The sequence below is a fragment of the Hyperolius riggenbachi genome, chromosome 8, assembly GCF_040937935.1.
Source record: "Hyperolius riggenbachi isolate aHypRig1 chromosome 8, aHypRig1.pri, whole genome shotgun sequence".
Lineage (NCBI taxonomy): Eukaryota > Metazoa > Chordata > Amphibia > Anura > Hyperoliidae > Hyperolius > Hyperolius riggenbachi.
Window position 1 is genome coordinate 191159553 of NC_090653.1, and position 25689 is coordinate 191185241.

Genomic DNA, 25689 nt, shown 5'->3' on the forward strand with positions numbered 1-25689 from the left:
GCCGCCGAGTGTGGTGCGGAGCCGCCGCTGCCCCTCTATGTGGTCCCCGCCGCTGCCCCTCTGTGTGGTCCTGGCAGAAGCATGTGCAGCATGGATGCGGCGCTGCGTGCGGCGTCCCGGCTTCCCTGGCTCCAGAGCGGTGTTCCGGCTGAGTGTTCCGGGTGTTCCGGCTCCCGTGGCGAATTCCCCAGGTCAGGCGATCCCCACCCCGCAGCGGAGCAGAGCATGCGACCTCCCGATCCTCCAGCAGCCCGCGGGGCACATCCGAGGCCCCTGCATCATCCCCAGGTGAGTGGAGGTGGTCGGGAGGTCACCAGCGGGGGAGTTAGGGGGGAAAAAGAAGAAAAGACCGGAGCCCTGTGGCCGTGGCGTCCTCACTCGGCGCCATCTTAGTTGGTATCTGGACGCTACACAGCGATATGCCGTATTAACCTCCCTGGCGGTAAGCCCGAGCTGAGCTCGGGCTATGCCGCGCAGGAGGATTTCTCCGGCCCTGGTGGGGCGATTTGGCCCATTCAAAGTGCTGTGCGCGCAGCCAGCACTTTGCTAGCCACGCGCACAGCCTGATCGCCGCCGCTCTGCGGAGATCGGCCGCACGCAGCGGCGAAAGAGGGCCCCCCCCCTTCGCCAGAGCCCTGCGCTGCCCGGACCAATGAGTTCCGGGCAGCGCTATGGGCTGGATCGGGTGCGCCTGGTGTCAGGACGTCGGCTGACATCCATGACGACATTCCGATCGTCGCCATGGCGACAAGAGAAGCCAAACAGGGTAACGCGTTATATACGCGCTCCCCTGTTTGCTATTAGTGCCGGCGACGATCGCACTAGAGGGACACATGCGCCCTCTAGTGGTGTTTCATGTAGCTACCACTCTGGTAATTTTACATGAAACAAAAAAAAAAAAAAATAAAGATTTTTGCCCATTTGAAAAAAAAAAATTAACCGCCAGGGAGGTTAAGGACCACCACCGCCCCTCCTTTTTCAGCTGGACGAATCGTAATGTCCTTCCGTTCTTGAAGACTAATAATTGCTAAACGTTCCTCACTAGTTAGATTGGACAGAGTTCTCCGTTGGCCATTTTTGCACTCTGCCTCTATAATGGCCAGTTCTCTTTTAACATTAGAAATAAAAAGATCGATGGCAGGATTGGAGGGTGGCTTGAACGCACTCTTATTCCTAAGGCCAGTGTTCTTAAGAGAAAGACCATGTCCTTCAATTTCCTGAGCAACTGGACGTTCTGGAAGATTACTGAAATTTTTTTTTTTAAGTTTCACTGATCTGAAAAAACTGTGCAATTCGGTATCCAAGAGAAAAAAATTGGGAAAATTGGTAGGACAAAAAGAAAGTCCAAAATTCAGCACCCTCTCCTCGATCGCACTAAGGGGTGAATCTGAGATGTTTACAACAAGGGAAACTACGTTTTCCTCTTGGGCGTAGTTGCATTGGATCTCTCCTGTTGTTTTTGCCCTTTGGACCGGTGCTTCCTGCCGCCCCTGTGGCTCCTTTTCCTGTACTGGCAGGTGAGGAGTCCCCCGAGGGTATCAAGGTCTCAGATGTATTGCTCTCCTCTGCGGAGCTGCCTACTGCTTCACCTTTCGGGCGGGGAGGGTTGCGGGGTCTGGGTCGGCTGCGTCCTCTTCTCCTGCCTGCTGCAGGGTTGGGAACCTTCTGCCATGTATATACGTAACCACTGGTGTAATCAGAGACATCTCGTTTAAACTTCGCTCGTTTCGTCTCTTTTTGGGAGTGTAGGAAAGTTTCCATCTTATCATCAAGACATCAAGAATATATTGATCATACTCCTCCCCTGTCAGTGCATGGCGCAGTTCCGTTTTTAAGGCTTTGATTTTATCATCGATCACTTGTAGTTCTCGGTGTATCCTCACTAGAGTTGGGCCGAACGGAAGTTTTGAGGAAGTTCGGTTCGCCCCATAATGCACCATGAGGGTCAACTTTGACCCTCTACATCACAGTCAGCAGGCCCAGTGTAGCCAATTAGGCTACACTAGCCCCTGGAGCCACTCCCCCCCTAATAAAAGGCAGGCAGCGGCGGCCATTACGCTCACTCGTGTGCCTGCATTAGTGAGAGTAGGGCGAGCTGCTGCAGACTGTCTCTCATAGGGAAAGATTAGTTAGGCTTAGCTTGTTCCTTCCTGGCTGCATACCTGTTCTGTTCAGTGAGCCCACCATACCTGTTCTGTTCAGTGAGCCCACTGCATACCTGTTCAGTGAACCTGCCACTGCATACCTGTTCTGTGAACCCACCACTGCATACCTGTACTGTGAACCCACCACTGCATACCTGTTCAGTGAACCCACCACTGCATACCTGTTCAGTGAACCCACCACTGCATACCTTTTCAGTGAACCTGCCACTGCATACCTGTTCTGTGAACCCACCACTGCATACCTGTTCAGTGAACCCACCACTGCATACCTGTTCAGTGAACCCACCACTGCATACCTGTTCAGTGAACCCACCACTGCATACCTGTTCAGTGAACCCACCACTGCATACCTGTTCAGTGAACCTGCCACTGCATACCTGTTCAGTGAACCTGCCACTGCATCCCTGTACTGTTCTGTGAACCCGCCACTGCATACCTGTTCTGTTCAGTGAACCCGCCACTGTATTCCTGTTCAGTGAACCTGCCACTGCATACCTGTTCTGTGAACCCGCCACTGTATACCTGTTCTGTTCAGTGAACCCGCCACTGTATACTTGTTCAGTGAACCTGCCACTGCATACCTGTTCTGTTCAGTGAACCTGCCACTGTATACCTGTTCTGTTAAGTGAACCCGCCACTGCATACCTGTTCTGTTAAGTGAACCCGCCACTGTATACCTGTTCTGTTCAGTGAACCCGCCACTGTATACCTGTTCTGTGAACCCGCCACTGTATTCCTGTTCAGTGAACCCGCCACTGTATACCTGTTCTGTTCAGCCACCAAAACCTGCACTCTCGCCATGGTGCGCACCAGTCCAGCACGGCCGTCACTACACAAACAGCTGTTTGCGGTGCGTTACACGGTGAGTTTGGTGTGTCAGTGTGAAGCAGTACCTTAATTACAGTACCTGATTGATGTATACACATGCATGATGTTTTAAAGCACTTTAGGCCTGTCATTTAGCATTCAATGTGATTTCTGCCCTTAAAACGCTGCTTTGCGTCAAATCCAGATTTTTCCTGGGGACTTTTGGCGTGTATCCCACTCCGCCATGCCCCCCTCCAGGTGTTAGACCCCTTGAAACATCTTTTCCATCACTTTTGTGGCCAGCATAATTTTTTTTTTTTTTTTTTTTAAAGTTCCCATCCCTATTGAAGTCTATTGCGGTTCGCGAACTTTAACGTGAACCGAACCTTCCGCGGAAGTTCGCGAACCCGGTTCGCGAACCTAAAATCAGAGGTTCGGCCCAACTCTAATCCTCACAATCGTGAATAACATGGAATCAAAAGCGACTTTATTCCAGAACCCTTCCCATCCTTTGCAGAACTCCTTATCGCCAGGGAACATCATTGGTGGTACATTCCCAGCTTTGTGATATTCTGCTAAAGTTTTAGCATGCAGATCATATGAGATTCCACTCTTGCGGAGGGTCTCAATTTCGCGCTTGATGAGTTTGGCGTCTGATTGATTCAGAAAAGTGGCGCCCCCTTCAGCCAACGCCAAGATGCTCTGTGTCTGGGAGTAAGAGCTGCCCACCGGGGCCAGATCTCCGTCCGTATCCATCACGGTGCAGGTCTCCGGGTACAGAATCAGCAACCACAAGGATGTGTGAGACCGCACCCTAGCGATGTCGGGAAACGGGCGTGCAGCAGATCCACCCCTGTACCCACAGGGTATAGCGAACAATTTCTCCAAGATGATCCAGCACAGCTCTTTTAATCAAAAAATTATTTTATTGGATCATAAAAGTACAAACATTAAAGCTGCATAGTGGCTACGGTCCACCGTTTCGGACCATCACAGTCCTTGTTCACACCACACAGCCAAATGACTGTGGCTGTGTGGCGTGAACAAGGACTGTGATGGTCCGAAACAGTGGACCGTAGCTACTATGCAGCTTTAATGTTTGTACTTTTATGATCCAATAAAATAATTTTCTGATTAAAAGAGCTGTGCTGGATCATCTTGGAGAAATTGTTCGCTATACCCTGTGGGTACAGGGGTGAATCCGCTGCACGCCCATTCCCCGACATCGCTAGTGTGCGGTCTCACACATCCTTGTGGTTGCTGATTCTGTACCCAGAGACCTGCACCATGATGGATACGGACGGAGATCTGGCCCCGGTGAGCAGCTCTTACTCCCAGACACAGACGCAGAGCATCTTGGCGTTGGCTGAAGGGGGCGCCACTTTTCTGAATCAATCAGACGCCAAACTCATCAAGCGCGAAATTGAGACCCTCCGCAAGAGTAGAATCTCATATGATCTGCATGCTAAAACTTTAGCAGAATATCACAAAGCTGGAAGAATCCCAATATCCATAAGAGGGAATGTACCACCAATGATGTTCCCTGGCGATGAGTTCTGCAAAGGATGGGAAGGGTTCTGGAATAAAGCCGCTTTTGATTCCATGTTATTCACGATTGTGAGGATACACCGAGAACTACAAGTGATCGATGATAAAATAAAAGCTTTAAAAACGGAACTGCGCCATGCACTGACATAGGAGGAGTATGATCAATATATGGAAAGTCTTGATGATAAGATGGAAACTTTCCTACACTCCCAAAAAGGGACGAAACGAGTGAAGTTTAAACGAGATGTCTCGGATTACACCAGTGGTTACGTATATACATGGCAGAAGGTTCCCAACCCTGCAGCAGGCAGGGGAAGAGGACGCGGCCGACCCAGACCCCGCAACCCTCCCCGCCCGAAAGGGGAAGCAGTAGGCAGCTCCGCAGAGGAGAGCAATACATCTGAGACCTCGATACCCTCGGGGGACTCCTCACCTGCTAGTACAGGAAAAGGAGCCGCAGGGGCGGGAGTAAGCACCGGTCCAAAGGGCAAAAACAACAGGAGAGATCCAATGCAACTACGCCAGAGGAAAACGTAGTTTCCCTTGTTGTAAACATCTCAGATTCACCCCTTAGTGCGATCGAGGAGAGGGTGCTGAATTTTGGACTTTCTTTTTGTCCTACCAATTTTCCCAATTTTTTTCTCTTGGATACCGAATTGCACAGTTTTTTCAGATCAGTGAAACTTAAAAAAAAAAATTTCAGTAATCTTCCAGAACGTCCAGTTGCTCAGGAAATTGAAGAACATGGTCTTTCTCTTAAGAACATTGGCCTTAAGAATAAGAGTGCGTTCAAGCCACCCTCCAATCCTGCCATTGATCTTTTTATTTCTAATGTTAAAAGAGAACTGGCCATTATTGAGGCAGAGTGCAAAAATGGCCAACGGAGAACTCTGTCCAATCTAACTAGTGAGGAACGTTTAGCAATTATTAGTCTTCAAGAACGGAAGGACATTACGATTCGTCCAGCTGACAAAGGAGGGGCGGTGGTGGTCCTTAATATGGCATATTATGTGGAGGAGATATATGCGCAGTTAGTCAATGGTGATGTATATGAAGAACTGCCTTGTGATCCCACATATCGAGTACAACAGAAACTTAAGGGACTTGTCAATAATGCTGTCGGCCGAGGTATTGTGGAAGAGGACTTAAAACAGTTTTTGATTAATGAACATCCTATAGTCCCTCTATTCTATACATTGCCGAAAATACATAAGGACCTCCACCGCCCCCCCCGGACGACCTATTGTTGCCACCGTGGACTCTGTGTTCACTCCGGCGGCACAATTTTTAGATAAAGTGCTACAACCATATGTTACACAGTTAGATTCCTACATCAAGGACACAGGAGATTTCCTGAATAAGCTTGCCTCTATAGAGCAGGTAGAGGGGGAGTTGTTGCTGGTCACCATTGATGTCGAGAGCCTCTACACCGCCATCCCACATGATGGCGGTGTAGAGGCTGTAGACCACTATCTGTTTACCCGATCCGACTACGATCACCAACAGCGTTGTTTCTTGATAGCGCTTTTGAATTTGATTTTGTGGGAGAATTATTTTTCTTTTGAGGGTCGATTTTTTTCTGCAGCGACGTGGTACCGCCATGGGGTCGAACGTGGCCCCTTCTTATGCCAATCTTTTTATGGGTCTCTGGGAGGAGGCCTTTGTTTACCATGACCCACTTTTCACGATGTACGCCAGAGGATGGTGGCGGTACATCAATGACATTTTTTGTCTGTGGGCGGGGCCACGTTCGACCCTAACATCGTTCATCGATAATTTACATAGCAAATGCAGACACATTCGTTTGGTGGTTAACGCGGACCGGGAGAAAGTGTCCTTTTTGGATACGTGTGTCTTTAAGAAGGATGGGAAGCTTAGCACGGACCTGTTCGTTAAAAGTACGGACAGGAATTCGGTGCTTCATTTTGATAGCTTCCATCCACGTCATCAGGTGGTCAGCATTCCTAACAGCCAGTACGATCGCGTGTGGAAAATTGTTGGTGACACTCAATTGAGAGAAACGAGACTAGTTGAGATGGGCAGAAAATTCCACTCTAGAGGTTATCCCTCTGATGCACTAATGAGATACCAAAAGAGAAAAAATAAATTGGGTAATAGGGGTAGGAATGAGGGACCAATAGAATTCGTCTCTACTTTTAATACTATCAGTGATGAGGTACAACGTATCGTTACTAAACATTGGCGCACCCATAAAGATTCCCTCCCACATGTTCCTGAATTCCAGCAGCCTCCTTTATTTTCCTACAGAAGGGTCCCCTCTTTAAGATCCAGGCTTGTTCACTCCGACCCTAATCGTGGGTCCAATATAGAGGTGCCTTGTGTGTGTGGTACTTTTCCTTGTCTCGGCTGCCACATGTGCCATAGCATTATTAGAGGTGATGTTTTCTCTCACCCTTCTTCTGGTAAGAGATATGCGATTAGAGGTCGCTTTTCCTGTTGTTCACGCTTTGTTTGCTTATATGCTTAAATGTCCATGTGGCAGCTGTTACGTGGGAAAAACCACACAGGAGCTCAAAGATTGTGTTTCTAAACACAAATCCAATATTAGGTGTAGAAGCTTGGATCATGCAGTTTCAGAGCATTTTGTTCAATTTAGGCATGATGTCAGTCAGCTTAGAGTCCAAGTAATTGATAGGGTGCTCCGTGGGTTTAGGGGTGATAGGGGTAGAGAATTGTTAAAAAGAGAGGCGCGTTGGATTAGGGAATTGGGGACTATTGGTCGTTGGGGATTAAATAAGGAATACGATTTAAATTTTGTATGGTAGATGCCCTATGACTCTGGGTCTGTTGTTTTGGGGGTGGGGGGGTGTCCTTTGGGTCCCTTTCTCATTGTCATTTTTGTATCATAGGTCCTTTTGCACTTTTTTACTATGCATCATAGAACTAGGGGTGTTATTTTATGGGTTGAATCCAGGTCACCTATTGATAGCATTGGGCATGTGTATTTTTGTCTGTGTCAGTTCCGTATTTTGATACGCGTACTATGCGTCTGTTTTTCCGCATCGCGACGGCAATAGGACGCTTGTAGAGGCGTCATTGCGTACGTCTTTCCGCATTGGTTGTCATGTGACGTGGTTGCTATGGCGACGGCGGGCAGCGCTCGGTGTACCTTTATTTACAGTTTTATACTGCGTATGACACATCCAAACCCATGCCCTCTGCATCATGATGCCCTGGATTCCTCCCTGGATCTTTTTAGATGTTTAACAGGTGCAATAGATTAGAGTTAGAAATGTTTCTATTCACATGTTTATGTTTCTGCAATGACATCATGCATTTCAAAATGTTTGACCAATGGAGTGGGAGGGCGGTACCCTTTGTGGACAAGCCCTGTAGTTCCCCATCAGGTCCAGTCATTTGCATAGGTTTCTCTGATTGGTTGCCATGGTATAGCTTTGACTATATAAAGAGCATGTTTGCAGTTGTTCATTTGGCTGTGTGGCATGAACAAGGACTGTGATGGTCCGAAACGGTGGACCGTAGCCACTATGCAGCTTTAATGTTTGTACTTTTATGATCCAATAAAATGATTTTCTGATTAAAAGAGCTGTGCTGGATCATCTTGGAGAAATTGTTCACTATACCCTGTGGGTACAGGGGTGGATCAGCTGCACGCCCATTCCCCAACATCGCTAGTGTGCGGTCTCACACATCCTTGTGAGTCCAATTCTTAGGGCAAAACCATCCAAACCAGCAATCCACAGTATGGATTGGCTATTTACAGTTCTTCCAAACACACTTGTTAGGAGGTCAGCAGCACACGTGCTCCATGCACACTGCATCTGACTGTGCCTCCTCTATAAGCAAATTTAGCAGAGTTTGACCACTGCTTCAACAAAAGCCAGGTGTTCACCTGGGTGGAATGGGAAGGCCCACCCCATTCCTTCCCTCCCATTCCAGAGTTCAGCCCTGAAAACATAAGGCCTCTTTTCCACAGACAGTTGATAAGCAGTGAAATGCCTCCCAAACTCTCACAACTGCTTGCTGCTGCCTGGTATGTGCTTACTGCTGCTGCCAGATAACTGCTCACTGCTGCCTGGTAACTGCTGAGCACACAGTTCAACTGTCCATGGAAAAGAGTCCTCAATAAAGACAGCAACCTGTATTGCTGCCAAATAATCCCCGGACTCCTTCCCAGGCACACATGCAGCTTTACAGTGACCACAGCCAAAATAACGGAGAAACAGATCTCCTATGCAGGACCCAGTCCTGATGTCCCCTACACCTGGTAAAATTCAGCTGTCATCTGGACCTGGACTCTTTTTGATAGCAAGCTGCTCTATGGCTTTTGCCACTTCTTCAGCAGACATCCTTTCCATCAAAAACGCAAGAGGAACATCTACATTTTTCCAATCCTGGAATATCACACAAGAAAGAAGAAAGACTTCATATCTGTTTTATCAAGAGATTTATTACTCAACAGCTCAGCATAAAAGGATCTTATGATTTCCAGAATCCCTGCTCTGGACTTCACCAGAGTTCCTGTACTATCAAGACCGTACATGACCTTAACTACTACGAATTGTTTGCAGTACTGGTAAGGGTTCGGCGAGTGATCTTTACCATAGTCCCTCTCCAGAAGCAAAGAATCGTGCTGATCATACTGGCTGTTATGGCTGTTAACAAATCCTTAAATCTCGTGATCTCCTCAGGCTCTCCACCCTCTAAAACAAGTTTCCGGCTCAGACGTTGGGAGGTAATATATCTACCGGATGCTCTTTTTCTCGCTCGGTTCTTGAGAAGACCTATGGCTCACTTTTTGACAATCTCCCATCATTCAGACCCAGAGCCGAATTATCCACCAGACAACACAGGCAGTTGCTTTGATCTAGTGAAAGGTCAGGGGGAGGGGTGCTCGGATGTGCCTCATCCACGAATTCGGCAATCCGCGTGGTTGCAAAAAAAAATCCGCATTCGGCCCCGCCGCATGCGGATTTTCGTCCGCGTCCACGCAACCACGCGGATTTTCTGCCGTGAATGGCGTAATCACGCGTGGATTCCCGCCCGGAGGTGGAATTTCTTTTAACGTTAATAACAAAGCCCCCATACATGCTACAATCCCCCAAATTGCATGGATTATCGAGGTGATAAGGGGCAACATAACTTCAACATAAAAAATTTCAAATTTTTTTTTTTTTAATGGCTTTTAAAGACAAATCACCACTGTAAATGGGGCTATTAATTGGTAATACGTGGTTTTAAAAAGGGATATACGCGTTAAGCAATCAAAGAGGTGAAGGCGAGTTCCAATGGCACTTGGCGGCGAAGGTACCGCTGGAGGAGGATGAGTGGCTGATGCCAAAAAGGCCCCAGAGAGGTTTTTGTAATTTTTTTTTTGTTTTTTTTGCAGCAATTAGCAATGACATCGCAGCAGAGTTGTCAGTGGACACGGGCAGTGTGAACGCAGAGTGCAGTGGTGGTAGCGACTGAGTCAGGAGAAGGACTATGCGGGCGGTCAGTTCAGCAGCACAGAAGGACCACGGCAACATACTGGTAGTAGTAGTAGCAGCACAGCGTCATAGTGCTGGCCAAAAAATTAAATGCACCCGGTGACCCGGGCAGTGTGAACGCAGACAGAGTACATTGGTGGAAGCGAGTGAGTCAGGAGGAGGAGGACAATGCGGGCGGTCAATTCAGCAGCACAGAAGGACCATGGCAACATACTGGTGGTAGTAGTAGCAGCACAGCGTCATAGTGCTGGCCAAAAAAATTAAATGCACCCGGTGACCCGGGCAGTGTGAACGCAGACAGAGTACATTGGTGGAAGCGATTAAGTCAGGAGGAGGAGGACAATGCGGGCGGTCAGTTCAGCAGCACAGAACAGAAGGACCATGGCAACATACTGGTGGTAGTAGTAGTAGCACAGTGTCATAGTGCTGGCCAAAAAATTAAATGCACCCGGTGACCCGGGCAGTGATAACGCAGACAGAGTGCATTGGTGGTACCGTGGTAGCGACTGAGTCAGGAGGAGGAGGAGGACAAAGCGGGCGTTCAGTTTAGCAGCAGCAGCAGCACAGAAGGATGGCGTCCGCTGACTCCCCTGACTCGGCCGCTGACTCGGCCCAGGCTTTGCTGCCCCCCTTTCTGCTGCATCACGACCACGTACAGCTGGGCGTCCTCTCCCTGGACGTGGAGCAGTCCTAGAAGTGGCTGAGGCAATTGAACTCCCTTTCCTCTCACCCTGCGAAACCCTGCCAGACATGTTGCTAGTAATGAATCACTGGATGCAGTGGGCACAGTACAAGGTCACTGAAGGATGCACCAGGCACAGTACAATGGCACTGAAGGATGCAATGGGCACAGTACAAGGTCACTGAAGGATGCACCAGGCACAGTACAACGGCACTGAAGGATGCAGTGGGCACAGTACAAGGTCACTGAAGGATGCAGTGGGCACAGCAGTGGGCACTGGATATACAACTAGGTCACTGAAGGATGCAGTGGGCACAGTACAAGGTCACTGAAGGATGCAGTGGGCACAGCAGTGGGCACTGGATATACAACTAGGTCACTGAAGGATGCAGTGGGCACAGTACAAGGTCACTGAAGGATGCAGTGGGCACAGCAGTGGGCACTGGATATACAACTAGGTCACTGAAGGATGCAGTGGGCACAGTACAAGGTCACTGAAGGATGCAGTGGGCACAGCAGTGGGCACTGGATATACAACTAGGTCACTGAAGGATGCAGTGGGCACACAAGGATGTCACACTGTGTAATGAGATGCTTATATGCCAGCGAGCGAGCAGTGGGCACTGGGCACGGCACAAGGTCACTGACAGAATGAATGAACAGCGCTGGCAGAGAGTGGCGGTGCCGGCGGTGTGACTGGCTGCCTGCAAATAGTACAAGTGAAGTGTATAACTGTCACTGAAATAATATACAAGTGTGTAATGAGATGCTTATATGCCAGCGAGCGAGCAGTGGGCACTGGGCACGGCACAAGGTCACTGACAGAATGAATGAACAGCGCGGGCAGAGAGTGGCGGTGCCGGTGGTGTGACTGGCTGCCTGCAAATAGTACAAGTGTATAACTGTCACTGGAATATACAAGTGAACACTGCAGCTGCACTAACCTGCCTGCCTGCACTACACACAGATAATCCCCACTCCCACTACACTGACTACACTGCAGCACTGAACCTGCCAGCACTACACACAGTTAAATAATCACTAGACTCCCACACTCCCACTACACTACACTGACTACAACTAACTACAGCAATCACTCACTGACTAGCTAACTGTGTACAGTATAAGAGCAGTGTTAGCAAAAAAAACGCTTTGTTTTTAACACAATAAATGCACTTGCTCAAACAACAATGGCCTGGAGATAATCCTCTCAGCACCACAGTCTAGCAAGGACAGAGCTTTTCCATCATGGCCGCCGCTTTATATTCAGGAGGGGAGGGCATAGCTCCCCTCCTGTGATTGGTTGCTAGGGCCTGGCTGGGACCCTCTGATTGGCCTGCAATGTGTCACTTCCGCATAGTTTGACGCATTTCCGCTAACCATGACTTCAGCGCCGGGTTTCACGAGCGTGAATGCGGATTTCTGTCCGCATTCACGCGAAGCCGAAGCAGATTTTCATGGTTGAAAATCTATTCACCGCTTAGCGTGTCCGAGGCGGAATGCGTCAAAATGGTCGTGAATCCACGCGTAAGCGTGATCACGACCTGGCGGTGAGCACCACTGGTCAGGGGCCCCGGCAGGCCAATAAAGATTTATTGCCCTTGTTGATGTAACTCTTTATGGTCCTTTAAAAACAGTCTTCAGGAATGCTCTCTGTAACATGGATAAGAGACATACAGACAGTGTTTCCTCCTTGATTTTCCCTCCCCCCTCCGCTCCTTAGTTTAGCTGTCAGACACAGGCTGGGGTCTGGAATGACTAATGTTATTTGTGTGATCTCTGTCCAGCATTCTCCACTAATAAAAACGTTTTGACACATAGTAATAGTTTAACACACTGTGGCAGCAAAAAAGATGCAATTTGCAGAGTGTGAGCAGAGAGGGCAAAGTATCTATTACAGTGGAGAAGGGGGGAGATTTCCCCCAGAACTTTTATTCATAGTTACATAGTTACATAGTTATTTTGGTTGAAAAAAGACATACGTCCATCGAGTTCAACCAGAGAGCAAAGTACAACACCAGCCTTCTCCCTCACATATCCCTGTTGATCCAGAGGAAGGCAAAAAAACCCTTACAAGGCATGGTCCAATAAGCCCCAAAAGGGAAAAAAATTCCTTCCCGCCTCCAGATGGCAATCAGATAAAATCCCTGGATCAACATCATTGGGCATTACCTAGTAATTGTAGCCATGGATGTCTTTCAACGCAAGGAACGCATCTAAGCCCCCCTTTAAATGCAGGTATAGAGTTTGCCATAACGACTTCCTGTGGCAATGCATTCCACATCTTAATTAGTGTTGGGCGAACAGTGTTCGCCACTGTTCGGGTTCTGCAGAACATCACCCTGTTCGGGTGATGTTCGAATTCGGCCGAACACCTGATGGTGTTCGGCCAAACCGTTCGGTCACATGGCCGAACTAAGAGCGCATGGCCGAACGTTCCACGGCTAGCGCTGTGATTGGCCGAACGGGTCACGTGGTTCGGACCCGAACGTGCTCTGATTGGCCGAACGGTCACGTGGTTCGGGTAAATAAATACCCGAACCACGTCATATCTCCGCCATTTCTCTGTGGGTTTAGCTTTGGGTAGGCAGGCAGGGTAGTTCGCTCTCCAGCCACGCTAGCCAGGGTCCCCCCCAGTCATTGTGTGTCGCTGCTGGGAACAGTAGTACACCGCTCGCTCAGCCACACTATATATAGCATTGGTTACTGCCACTGTGTACCTCGCTCAGCCACACTATATATAGCATTGTGTTTACTGCCACTCTGTGTACACCGCTCAGCCAGACTATATAGCATTGTGTGTACTGCCACTGTGTACCTTGCTCAGCCACGCTATATATAGCATTGTTTACTGCCACTCTGTGTACACCGCTCAGCCAGACTATATAGCATTGTGTGTACTGCCACTGTGTACCTCGCTCAGCCACGCTATATATAGCATTGTGTTTACTGCCACTCTGTGTACACCGCTCAGCCAGACTATATAGCATTGTGTGTACTGCCACTCTGTGTACACGGCTCAGCCAGACTATATAGCATTGTGTGTACTGCCACTCTGTGTACAACGCTCAGCCAGACTATATAGCATTGTTTACTGCCACTCTGTGTACACCGCTCAGCCAGACTATATAGCATTGTTTACTGCCCCTCTGTGTACACCGCTCAGCCAGACTATATAGCATTGTGTGTACTGCCACTCTGTGTACACCGCTCAGCCAGACTATATAGCATTGCGTACTCTGCCAGTCAGTGTGTATATTGCTGGGATCAGTAATACTCCACTCACCGCCAACCACTATATGAGCTCACCATGAGTTCCTCAGAGACCTCAGCTGTGAGCAGCACTCCCAACAACAGCAACAGCCAACGCCTCACGCAAGCTATAACATCCACCCCAGCAGCCAGTGGTCAGCAGCAGCCCTCCCCGGAGGAGAACGTTGTGTCCATCGGTCCGTCGCCAGAGCGATTAATGAGGGCTGCCATTGAGGAGATGATGGGGCCTGATGTGGAGGAGGAGGTCTGGCTCAGGCCAGCATCCCAAGTTAATGTTGAGGACGATGAGGGGTCTGTGTCTGGGGATGTTGGGGTGGCAGAGGTGGTGGGTGGGTCAGACTCAGGAGAAGAGTTGTATGATGAGGATGATGATCGGGACCATCTGTATGTGCCTTAGAGTCCGACCCCGGAAAACATGTTGTATCGTGTGTTTAGGTACTAAAAACTGCGTTCCCACTTCCCAGTACTGCCCGCAGTGCCCGGGTCCACGGATCCATATAATTTTTTGGGCAGCACTATCAAACTGTGGTACTATGAGTGAGTTGCCATGGTCCTTCTGTGCTGCCTGTCACACTCACCGTCTGTCTGCAGATGGATTGTTCAACACAGCTACGCCATCTGACATGTAGTCCTGGACCTTACATAGTTACATAGTTACATAGTTATTTTGGTTGAAAAAAGACATACGTCCATCGAGTTCAACCAGTATAAAGTACAACACCAGCCTGCTCCCTCACATATCCCTATTGATCCAGAGGAAGGCGAAAAAACCCTTACAAGGCATGGTCCAATTAGCCCCTAAAGGGAAAAATTCCTTCCCGACTCCAGATGGCAATCAGATAAAATCCCTGGATCAACATCATTAGGCATTACCTAGTAATTGTAGCCATGGATGTCTTTCAACGCAAGGAAAGCATCTAAGCCCCCTTTAAATGCAGGTATAGAGTTTGCCATAACGACTTCCTGTGGCAATGCATTCCACATCTTAATCACTCTTACTGTAAAGAACCCTTTCCTAAATAAATGGCTAAAACATTTTTCCTCCATGCGCAGATCATGTCCTCTAGTCCTTTGAGAAGGCCTAGGGACAAAAAGCTCATCCGCCAAGGTATTATATTGCCCTCTGATGTATTTATACATGTTAATTAGATCCCCTCTAAGGCGTCTTTTCTCTAGACTAAATAAACCCAGTTTATCTAACCTTTCTCGATAAGTGAGACCTTCCATCCCACGCATCAATTTTGTTGCTCGTCTCTGCACCTGCTCTAAAACTGCAATATCTTTTTTGTAATGTGGTGCCCAGAACTGAATTCCATATTCCAGATGTGGCCTTACTAGAGAGTTAAACAGGGGCAATATTATGCTAGCATCTCGAGTTTTTATTTCCCTTTTAATGCATCCCAAAATTTTGTTAGCTTTAGCTGCAGCTGCTTGGCATTGAGTACGATTATTTAACTTGTTGTCAATGAGTACTCCTAAGTCCTTCTCCAAGTTTGATGTCCCCAACTGTATCCCATTTATTTTGTATGGTGCTAGACCATTAGTACGTCCAAAATGCATGACCTTACATTTGTCAACATTGAATTTCATCTGCCATGTATGTGCTCATATAGCCATCCTATCCAGATCCTGTTGCAATATGACACTATCTTCCTGAGAGTTAATGATTCTGCACAATTTTGTATCATCTGCAAAAATAGCAACATTGCTCACTACTGCATCTACTAGGTCATTAATAAATAAATTGAAGAGCACTGGACCCAGAACAGACCCCTGTGGGACCCCACTGCTAACAGTCTCCCATTTTGAGTATGATCCATTGACCATAACTCTTTGTTTTCTGTCCATTAGCCAGTTCCCTATCCATGAACACAGACTCTTCCCCAGTCCTTGCATCCTCAACTTTTGCACCAGACTTTTGTGGGGAACAGTGTCGAAGGCCTTTGCAAAGTCCAAGTATATCACATCTACAGCATTCCCAATATCCATATTAGCATTCACTACCTCATAAAAGCTGAGCATGTTAGTCAAACAGGACCTGTCTTTAGTAAACCCATGTTGATGCTGAGAAATAAGATTATTTTCTACTATGAAGTCATGTATAGTATCTCTTAGTAACCCCTCAAATAGTTTGCATACAACTGACCTTGACCATCTTCTCCAGGCGATTGGTGTTGGAGGACGTGGAACTGCCCGATTGCTGTTCTGTGGGCTGCTGCATGGGTGTCAGAAAATGTTCCCACTCCAAGGACACTGCCAATACCATTCCCTTTTCGGCACTAGCAGCAGCTTGTGTTCTTTGCTGCCCTCCTGGTCCTCCTGGGTTTGCTGAAGTCAGTCTGTCGGCGTACAACTGGCTAGAGAAGGAGGAGGATGTCAATCTCCTCTCTAAAGTCTCCATCCTCAAGGGCCTGCTGGAATTGTTCCATTTTTGACCTGTCTGACACTTTCTTCAATTAGTTTTTTAACATTGTGTTTGTATAAACTGGGTATAAACCCAGTAATTGGTGTTGTCCAGATTCCAGAATAATGAATAGTAATGAATAGTGAATAATGCGCGGGCCGCGTTCAATGCAGTCTAGCATGAATTGAACCATGTGTGCCAGAGAGTCCTGCCAGACTCCTCTGTCTTCATGTTCTTGTGAGCGTTGTTATTGTTGTGATGCACCATATTCGTCACCAGCATCACTTTCTTCCTCTTCTGCTGTCCATTCCCGCTAAATTGTGGAAGTTCAACGTGCACCGCTCTGTCCCTCGGCAGTGGGGGCATCCAATTCCTGCTCCAACTCCAGCTGTTCCTCGTCCTGTTCTTTGTCATAGCTGGGACCAGCGTTTCCTGAGGCAGGTTGCCTGATGTTGGTTTCATCACGCTGATCGTTTTCATCTTCAGAATCCCCCACTTGCATCATGCCAGCGGTTTTCCATCTTCAACATTGATTTCTTCAGTAAACACAGCAGTGGTATTGTAATGCTGACTGTAGAGTTGTCACTGCTCAGTCACGCAACGTGGATTGCTCAAAATTTTGGAGGACTTGGCAGAGATCCAACATGGTGGCCCAATCAGATCCACAGAAGCTTGGTAGCTAGCTGCTGGAATGCGCCTCGGCACTGCGCAAAAGCGTGCTAGCATGTGCAGCGTAGAATTCCAGCGCGTAGGGAGGGACATCACCCAGCGAGCGATGGTGCGCTAGATTAAAGCGCTCCTGCATCTTTTGGTGAGTCCTTCAGAAGCGGTACTGGACTTTTAACAATGTTTTTTTTTTTTTCCTTCAACAGAAGATCTGCCACGTTGGAGTGAGGAGGACGCCGCCGACCCCGACACCAAGCTGAACCCCGGCGAACTCCAAGCAGAGGATCTTCAGGAACCCTCAAGGCTTTAAGCAAGCTGAGGAGGATCAGCAGTCCTGACGAGACCTTTCCTCCTCATATGCGACTGAGTGCAGTGGAGCTCCCCAGAACAACCTCTCAGTTGTCACTTTGTCACTTTGTCATTTTGTCACTTTGTCACTTGTCACTTTGTCACTTTGTCACTTGTCACTTGTCACTTTGTCACTTGTCACTTTGTCATTTTGTCACTGTCACTTTGTCACTGGTCACTTTGTCACTTTTCACTTTGTCACTTGGTCACTTGTCACTTGGTCACTTGTCCAGATGATCTCGGTACACCTCCTGCGATTCAAATTCCTGCACACATTGCTCTGGGATTTGGGTGTGATGAATGATGCATCTAACTGGCCACCGGAGACAATTAAGGCCTTCAAAACATTGAAAGCAGCTTTCTGTTCCGCCCCCATTTTGCATCATGTTGAGTTGTTGATGTCATGTTCATCCTCGGCCTCGCCTTGCATTTCAGTGCGAGGTGCATTTTCCACAGAAAAAGGTTGTGAATCCGGGCACAACATTTGTGGCTGTTCCATTGACCTTTCACAGGTAGAAGATTGTGGGGGTGGGAATAGCTCCTCCGAATAGCCCATTGTGTCCTGAAAACTACTCATTGCATTGCTTTGCGCACACATTTTTTTGTCCTCATGCAAGGCCTGAGTTGCACCTGAAAGCGTGGCCTTCTCCTCCTGCGCCTCCTCCTGTTCCATCACGTCTGCTGCTGCTGGGTTAGCGTTGACGCCCGGTCCCTGTTTATTGAACCTCTTATCTTTATTACATTTATGACTGCATGGCGGTAAAAAGCATGCTATCCGCACGCTTCTTGTCCTCATGCAAGGCCTGGGTTGTTGTGTCTCAAAAAGCATGGCCTTCTCCTCCTGCGCCTGCTCCTGTTCCATCACGTGTGCTGCTGCTGCTGGGTTAGCGTTACCGGTACCTTTTCCTGGAACCTCTTCTCTGTATTACATTTATGACTGCATGGCGACAAAAAGCATGTTACCTGTGCAAAGAAACATGACATTTTCCACATTTAAAAGACAGTTTTTCCTTTGAAACTTTACAATCAATTTTCTCAAAAACTATAAGCTCTTTTTCAAATATTTTTTTTCCTCTTGTACCCACTCCCAAGGTGCACATACCCTGTTAATTTGGGGTATGTAGCATGTAAGGAAGCTTTACAAAGCACGAAAGTTCGGGTCCCCATTGACTTCCATTATGTTCGGAGTTCGGCGCGAACACCCGAACATCGCGGCGATGTTCGGCGAACGTTCGCGAACCCGAACATCTAGGTGTTCGCCCAACACTAATCTTAATCACTCTTACTGTAAAGAACCCTTTCCTAAATAAATGGCTAAACCGTTTTTCCTGTTTTTCCATGTTAATTAGATCCCCTCTAAGGCGTCTTTTCTCTAGACTAAATAAACCCAGTTTATCTAACCTTTCTTGGTAAGTGAGACCTTCCATCCCACGTATCAGTTTTGTTGCTCGTCTCTGCACCTGCTCTAAAACTGCAATATCTTTTTTGTAATGTGGTGCCCAGAACTGAATTCCATATTCCAGATGTGGCCTTACTAGAGAGTTAAACAGGGGCAATATTATGCTAGCATCTCGGATTTTTATTTCCCTTTTAATGCATCCCAAAATTTTGTTAGCTTTAGCTGCAGCGGCTTGGCATTGAGTACGATTATTTAACTTGTTGTCAATGAGTACTCCTAAGTCCTTCTCCAAGTTTGATGTCCCCAGCTGTATCCCATTTATTTTGTATGGTGCTAGACCATTGGTACGACCAAAATGCATGACTTTACATTTTTCAACATTGAATTTCATCTGCCATGTATGTGCCCATATAGCCATCCTATCCAGATCCTGTTGCAATATGACACTATCTTCCTGAGAGTTGATGATTCTGCACAATTTTCTATCTGCAAAAATAGCAACATTGCTCACTACTGCATCTACTAGGTCATTAATAAATAAATTGAAGAGCACTGGACCCAGTACAGACCCCTGTAGGACCCCACTGCTAACAGTCTCCCATTTTGAGTATTATCCATTGACCACAACTCTTTGTTTTCTGTCCATTAGCCAGTTTCCTATCCATGCACACAGACTCTTCCCCAGTCCTTGCATCCTCAACCTCAGTGATTTAGGGCTGGTCAGTGTCTGGTGTATTCAGATTTGTTGTTGTAAGGCAATATGAAACACTAGGCTAGCTGATAAAAGTGCAATTAGAGGACAGGCAAGCTGGTAAATATACACAGCATGATGCAGAGCTTGCCTGGAGGGTCTGTGGGCAAAAGTCGGTCAGGTTTCTGCCCATTGTTATAGGTGATAATGCAGATATATACCTGATTATAAGGTGATCTGCATAATCACCTATAATGCTGGTATATCAGAAGCTGCTGTGACAACAAATACAGATAGTGTAACAGGTGTAGCCACACACAGGAGGTATACAATGTGAAGTGCTTGGTGCAACAGTAGTACTTGATAGCTGGCAATACCTCACCAGAGGAGCTGGTGGGTACTATCAGTACAGAAGCCCTCACCAGAGGAGCTGGTGGGTACTATCAGTACAGCGGCCCTCACCAGAGGAGCTGGAGGGTATAATCAGTACAGAAGCCCTCACCAGAGGAGCTGGTGAGTACTATCAGTACAGAAGCCCTCACCAGAGGAGCTGGTGGGTAATATCAGTACAGAAGCCCTCACCAGAGGAGCTGGTGGGTACTATCAGTACAGAAGTCCTCACCAGAGGAGCTGGTGGGTACTATCAGTAATGAACCTCACCAGTGACAAGGGCTCACTGGTGAGTGGAGTGGTCAGACAGATCGGATCGGCAACAGACAGGAAGATACAATACAAAATCGGCAGGCAAGAGGATAGAGATATTTCAGGCAAAGTTAGCAACAGGATCAGATGGGCTAAAGTACCGAATCGTTAAGTGAAAGGGAAGTCAGAAGAGAGCCAGAGTCAAACACAGGATATCAAGCAATATATCAATAATAATAATAAATCCTAGTCTCGTGTGAAATCCCCAGTTTCCTCCCGGATCAAAGCACACCGGATCTATCTAAGGTCTGAGTGCTAACACGTAGCATTCGCAACAGCAGACAGTTTGCAAGTGAAGTCGAGAGGCTTAAGAAGCAGAGGAGACCCAATTGGCACGCCCACTCCTCTGAGCCAATGAGGAGCGGCGAACGTCTCCTCTGACGTCAGCCGACCCTCTGGTCAGTTGATGCGCCTCCTCCCCGCATAAAGGTCCTGTCTGTGCGCGCGCGCATGCGACAATGCAACCCTATGTGCTGCTGACAAACCCGTCCTCGGCATGCTAGACGCCGGAGGCACGGGTGACATATTGGGCAGCGGAATGGAGGCAGCTGCGGAGGACGCCAGACTGCCCGCAGCTGCTTCCTCCATGTTTCTTACAGTTTACATCTGGCTACCTATACTGGGGTGTGACAGCTGGCTATATATACTGGGGGGTCATCTGGCTACCTATAGTTTGGGGGGCGGGGGGCAGTTGGCTACCTATACTGGGAGAACATCAGGCTACCTTTACTGAGGGGTTGTCTTGCTATCTATTCTGGGGGGACATCTGGCTACTACCTATAGTAGGGGAATATCCAACTACCTATACTGCAGGGACATCTGGTCACCTATACTGGGGGGGCATCCTTTCAACAGGGTGGCTGAGGAGGGGGGCCCCAAATTTATTGCTCTGCTTGGGCCCTGTGTGGTCTTAATCCGGCTCTGTTCAGACCTACTGTCACAACAGTCCAGTATAGTAACCTGTACCTGAAAAAAGAAGTGAACCAGAGCTGATTTTATAATTACCTGGGGCTTCCTCCAGCCCCATCCTCCAGGATCGCTCCCACGCCACCGCCCTCCACTGCCCGCAGCTATGAGAACCAGGTCCCCGCACTTCCGTCAGTAGGAGATAGAGTAAGAGAAGTGCCCTGTTTGCGTACCTCTCCAGCAGCCTCTGGAGAGATACATAGTGGGCGCACTTCTCCTGTGTAGGCTTGCTCCGATGATGTCAGTGACGGGACCCGGTTCTCGTAGCTGCGGCCAGCGGTGTGGGAGCGATCCAGGCGGATGGGGCTGGAGGAAGCCCCAGGTATGTATAAAATCTTTTACATTTTCCCGTCCCTGGCCATCTTTGGTTTCCTTTAACAAAAAACCTATGTATTCTACTCCTACATTATTCACAGAAATAGGTAAACCCAATGTCATCTAGAGATGGCCCTAACGGTTCACCCGCGAACGGTTCCAGGTGAACTTTAGGTGGTTTGCGTTCACCGGCGAAGGCGAACTTTTGCGGAAGTTCGATTTGCCCCCATAATGCTCCATTAAGAACAACTTTGACCCTCTACATCACAGTCAGCAGGCACATTGTCACCAATCACTCCTGGACCCCCACCCCCCCTTATAAAAGGCAAGCTTCTCCTGCCATTTTACTCACTTGTCTGCCTACAGTAATTAGTTAAGGGACAGCTGCTGACAGACTCTGCTAGGGAAAGCTAAGTTAGGCTCTTGCAGGCTTGTTAGCTTGCTCCTGGCTGATTGTTATTCCTTATATTGCACCCCACCACAACTCCTTCCTTCTTCCCTCTCCTCCGGAGGAGGAGGGTCTTGTCTTCCAGGCAATTGTAGGATTTCAAAAGCCAGCTTACATACCTTGGCCGGGAATCAAACCCAGGTCTAGTGCTTGGTAGGCAGCTCTCTTCACCACTATACCACCACCAACACTACATGCTGAAGTCAGCCTAGCATGTACAATTACGATATATCCAAGAGAAAAATGAGCTTGCTTAGGGATTTGTAGGATTTCAAAAGCCAACTCACATACATTGGCCAGGAATCAAACCCAGGCCTACCACATGATAGGCTGCTATCCTAACCATTATACCACCAACACAACACACTACGATGCTACACGCTGAAGCCAGCCTAGCATGTACCATTATGATATATTGTAACGATTTGTGTCAGCAAGAGGCAGAATTCTGATTATTAGGTGATCTGCAGTATCACCTATAATGCAGATACATACCTGATTATAAGGTGATCTGCAGAATCACCTATAATGCTGATATATCAGAAGCTGCCGTGACAACAAATACAAAAGGTGTAACAGGTGTAACCAGGGCCGGATTTACCATAAGGCACTGTAGGCACGTGCCTACAGGCGCCTTAAAGGTCAGAGGCGGCTCCTTTATGTGAGGGAATACTGGGGAGCGCAGTGTGACTCATCCCTGTCCCAGCCGGTTCGCTCTCCCGCCCGCTCCACGTGATCGAGTCTCCCCTCATCAGCTGCATGGGAGCGCAATGTAATTCATGCTTGCCCAGGCCGGGTCGCTCTCCCGTCCGCTCCGTGTGATCGGTTCTCCCCTTAACATCAGCTGATCATGCCTGCCCTGGCCCGCTCACCATCTCGGCTGCATTAGAGCGCAATGTTAATCATGCCTGCCCTGGTCCGTTTGCTTTCCCGCCCGTCTCAGCAGCATGGGAGTGCAATATTAATCATTCCTGCCCTGGTCCGCTTGCTCTCCCGTCGCTCTCAGCGTGATTGGGTCCCACTAGTTGGACGAATGTCTGCGGCGGCTGTTGATTTGCCCTTGGACTGGCACTGCTGTGCACTGCATAGTGTGTGTGGGCATGAAGCGGCCACGGGGGAGAACACGCTGGTCGCTTCTGTAAAAATGTACGTGCTGCGGCTGCTGGCGGGAACCATAGGCATGGTAAGGGGGAAGCCCGCGCTGGCTGAATAACTTCTCTGCTGTGTGCTGCAGGTGCCCGGCATTGCAACCACGTGTAGGGAAGCAGCTGCTTTCTCCCTCGGCAGGTCAGTCCTTTTAGTGCTGCAGCCCCAGCCGGAAAGCGCTTGTGACAGAGTGATACCTGCGACACAAGTGTTTGGTAATGTATTTATTTTTCTCCTTTCTATCTGCTTAAATGGGGGGGGGGGGGTGTGCACGTGACGTGTCATGTGTTGTGTGCATGTGTTTGTGTGTGTGCGCGCATGTGTCATGTGTGTCTGTGTGTGTGTGCGCATGTGTCTCTGTGTGTGTGCATAAGTGTCTGTGTGTGTGTGTGTGTGTGTGTGTGTGTGTGTGTGTGTGTGTGTGTGTGTGTGTGTGTGTGTGTTAAGCTTGGAGGTGTAATCTCCACAGTCAGCATACAACACATAAGCTGACGTGAAGGAGGTACACACACCAGCACAAGGGATCAGGATATCCCCAGTTTAGTGGAGGAGAGGACTGACTCCAATAGGAGATTGTGGTGCACAGAGCCGGTGCAGATCCGAACAGCCACAAACAACACTTTCGTAATAACGTCTCAGCGCAAAGTAGCGCTGAGCGCATAAACCAGGACTGAGGAGATCAGAACAAGTAGAGAGAATGAACGCTTGCTAGCTAGCGGCTACTTAGCGACAGCAAGCGTCCAAAACCAGACAGACTGGAATGAGGCAGCCAATGCGTTGCGGCGATGGCGTGCCTCACAAAGACAGGACAGGATAGTCAGAAAATAGCAGGATCAAGATAGATGAACGTAACACAGATAAATATACAATAAGTATGATTTCCTAGCGTATTACAATTACAGCTATCAATGAAACTATTCGTAACGTCTGACTAACATATGTATATATCGGCAATGAACCGATATATGACATAAGCAGGAACTCTGACTAAGACTGGAGTAATACAGGGAACAGGACTCAGAAGTATTCACTATCTCTTCGCAGAGATGAACGCAATCCACAAACAGGACCAGGAACAGGATAACTAGCTCAGCGTGCTGGAACGCTGACTAACGGAACACAGGATATAAACAGTTCGTGTACGTATATATCAGCGACACTGATGTATCAACGTAACACGAATTCAAGGAAAATAACAAAATGCGCAAGTATGCGTATATATTGGCGATGAACCAATATTTGACACAAGACAAGCAAGTAACAACTTCTAGAACAAGAGCAGAACTAGGAGGACTCGCTGACCCCTTTGCAGGAGTCAGCGCAGTCCACACGGACCAGGAACGAGGTGGGGCACGAGCAGAGTAACAGATAGAATCTGAGACTATGGTAGCCCATGAGACATTGCAGGAAGCAGTTCTTTATACTGAGGTCATCCAATGGAAGCAGACCTGCAGATTCCCACACAAGTGAATGGTAATTAATCACAGGCTGATAGCAGGAAAAGGCAGACAATGATATGCAGCCTGCAGGAAAGGGACTGCCCCTCCACTGCAGCAGACAATGTTTGTTTACACAAGAGCATGTTAAACTGTCATTAATTTCAGAGTGACTGCAGATGGAATCAGCAACTAGTTTAAGTGCAAACCAAACTATGCAAGAAAATGCATGAAATGACATCAGAACTGCTTGGGTTACAATACCACTGCAGCCAGCAGTAAACGCTGCAGACATGATCATAACATTACCCCCCCCCCCCTTAAAAGCGGATACCAGACGCTTTTCGAAACTGAAATTCCCAACAAAACAATCTGACTGATAATTCATGATGACCGGGACAGCCCGGCAAGGCCAAATTCCAGAATCAGTCCCCACAAGACTGGACCCATCAGAACCAGAACCTACAGAACCATGCCCGTCAGCACCACAAGCCTCAGTGTGATACCCATCAGAACCACGACTTCCAGAGAAAAGCCCCCAGAAACTCTCTGAGCGATACCCACCGCCTTCCCGGGACTGTCCAAAAACGCCAAAGCCTTTGCAATGCCCACCGGAACTGTCCCCACCAACACAAAACCCACCGTTGAACCAGTCCAAGGTACCAGGACAAGTTTCCTCAGAGATCTCCCAGAACACTTGGAAGCTCCAAAGAGATCCCCACAGGTCAGAACGCCCCTTAGGCTCACATGGAGAACCATCAAGAACCCCTATGGAACCCAGGGCAACTCTAGAGTCAGGGTCACAAGGACAAACATCAAGATCAGGGTTTTTAGGGACCAGAACCATCTCCGGGCATGCAGGCCAACCGGCAACATCAGAACATGTCTCCACTAGGGAAGCGTGTGAGCACGCCAACACAGACACACTTGGGCACTCTGGCATACGAAGCACATCTGGGCACACCGGCACAAGAGAGACTTCTGGGCATGTCAAGGAACTGCAAACCTCAAAGTCAGTCAAGGTAGGACCGAAACCAGGACTGGGCAAAAAAAAATCATCATGACTAGACTTCATAGTTACTGGATTCTCACTAAAAAATGCAGGATCAGACTTAGATGTCTCTGATTCCAGCAAAGTTATTAACAAATCATGTTCAGGGGCATTTACAAGACAGGACAAATCTTCTGATGTATGCACCGAACTAGACAGGGTTCCCATAAC

At 48.2% G+C, this 25689-nt stretch overlaps 1 protein-coding gene across 3 annotated transcripts in view; it reads left to right on the top strand.

Annotated features, from left to right (window-relative positions):
• Positions 1 to 25689, top strand: part of SHROOM4 (shroom family member 4) — a 517479-nt gene that overhangs the window by 355987 nt on the left and 135803 nt on the right. Inside the window, exon 8 of one of the 3 annotated variants that reach the window (XM_068248052.1) lies at positions 17223 to 17299. The exons of the other annotated variants lie outside the window; for them this stretch is intronic. Within the exon in view, the coding sequence (XP_068104153.1) occupies positions 17223 to 17276 (54 nt within the window). The 3' untranslated portion in view covers positions 17277 to 17299. Of the gene's footprint in view, positions 1 to 17222; positions 17300 to 25689 lie in introns of those variants that run through there. 3 annotated transcript variants of the gene reach the window in all.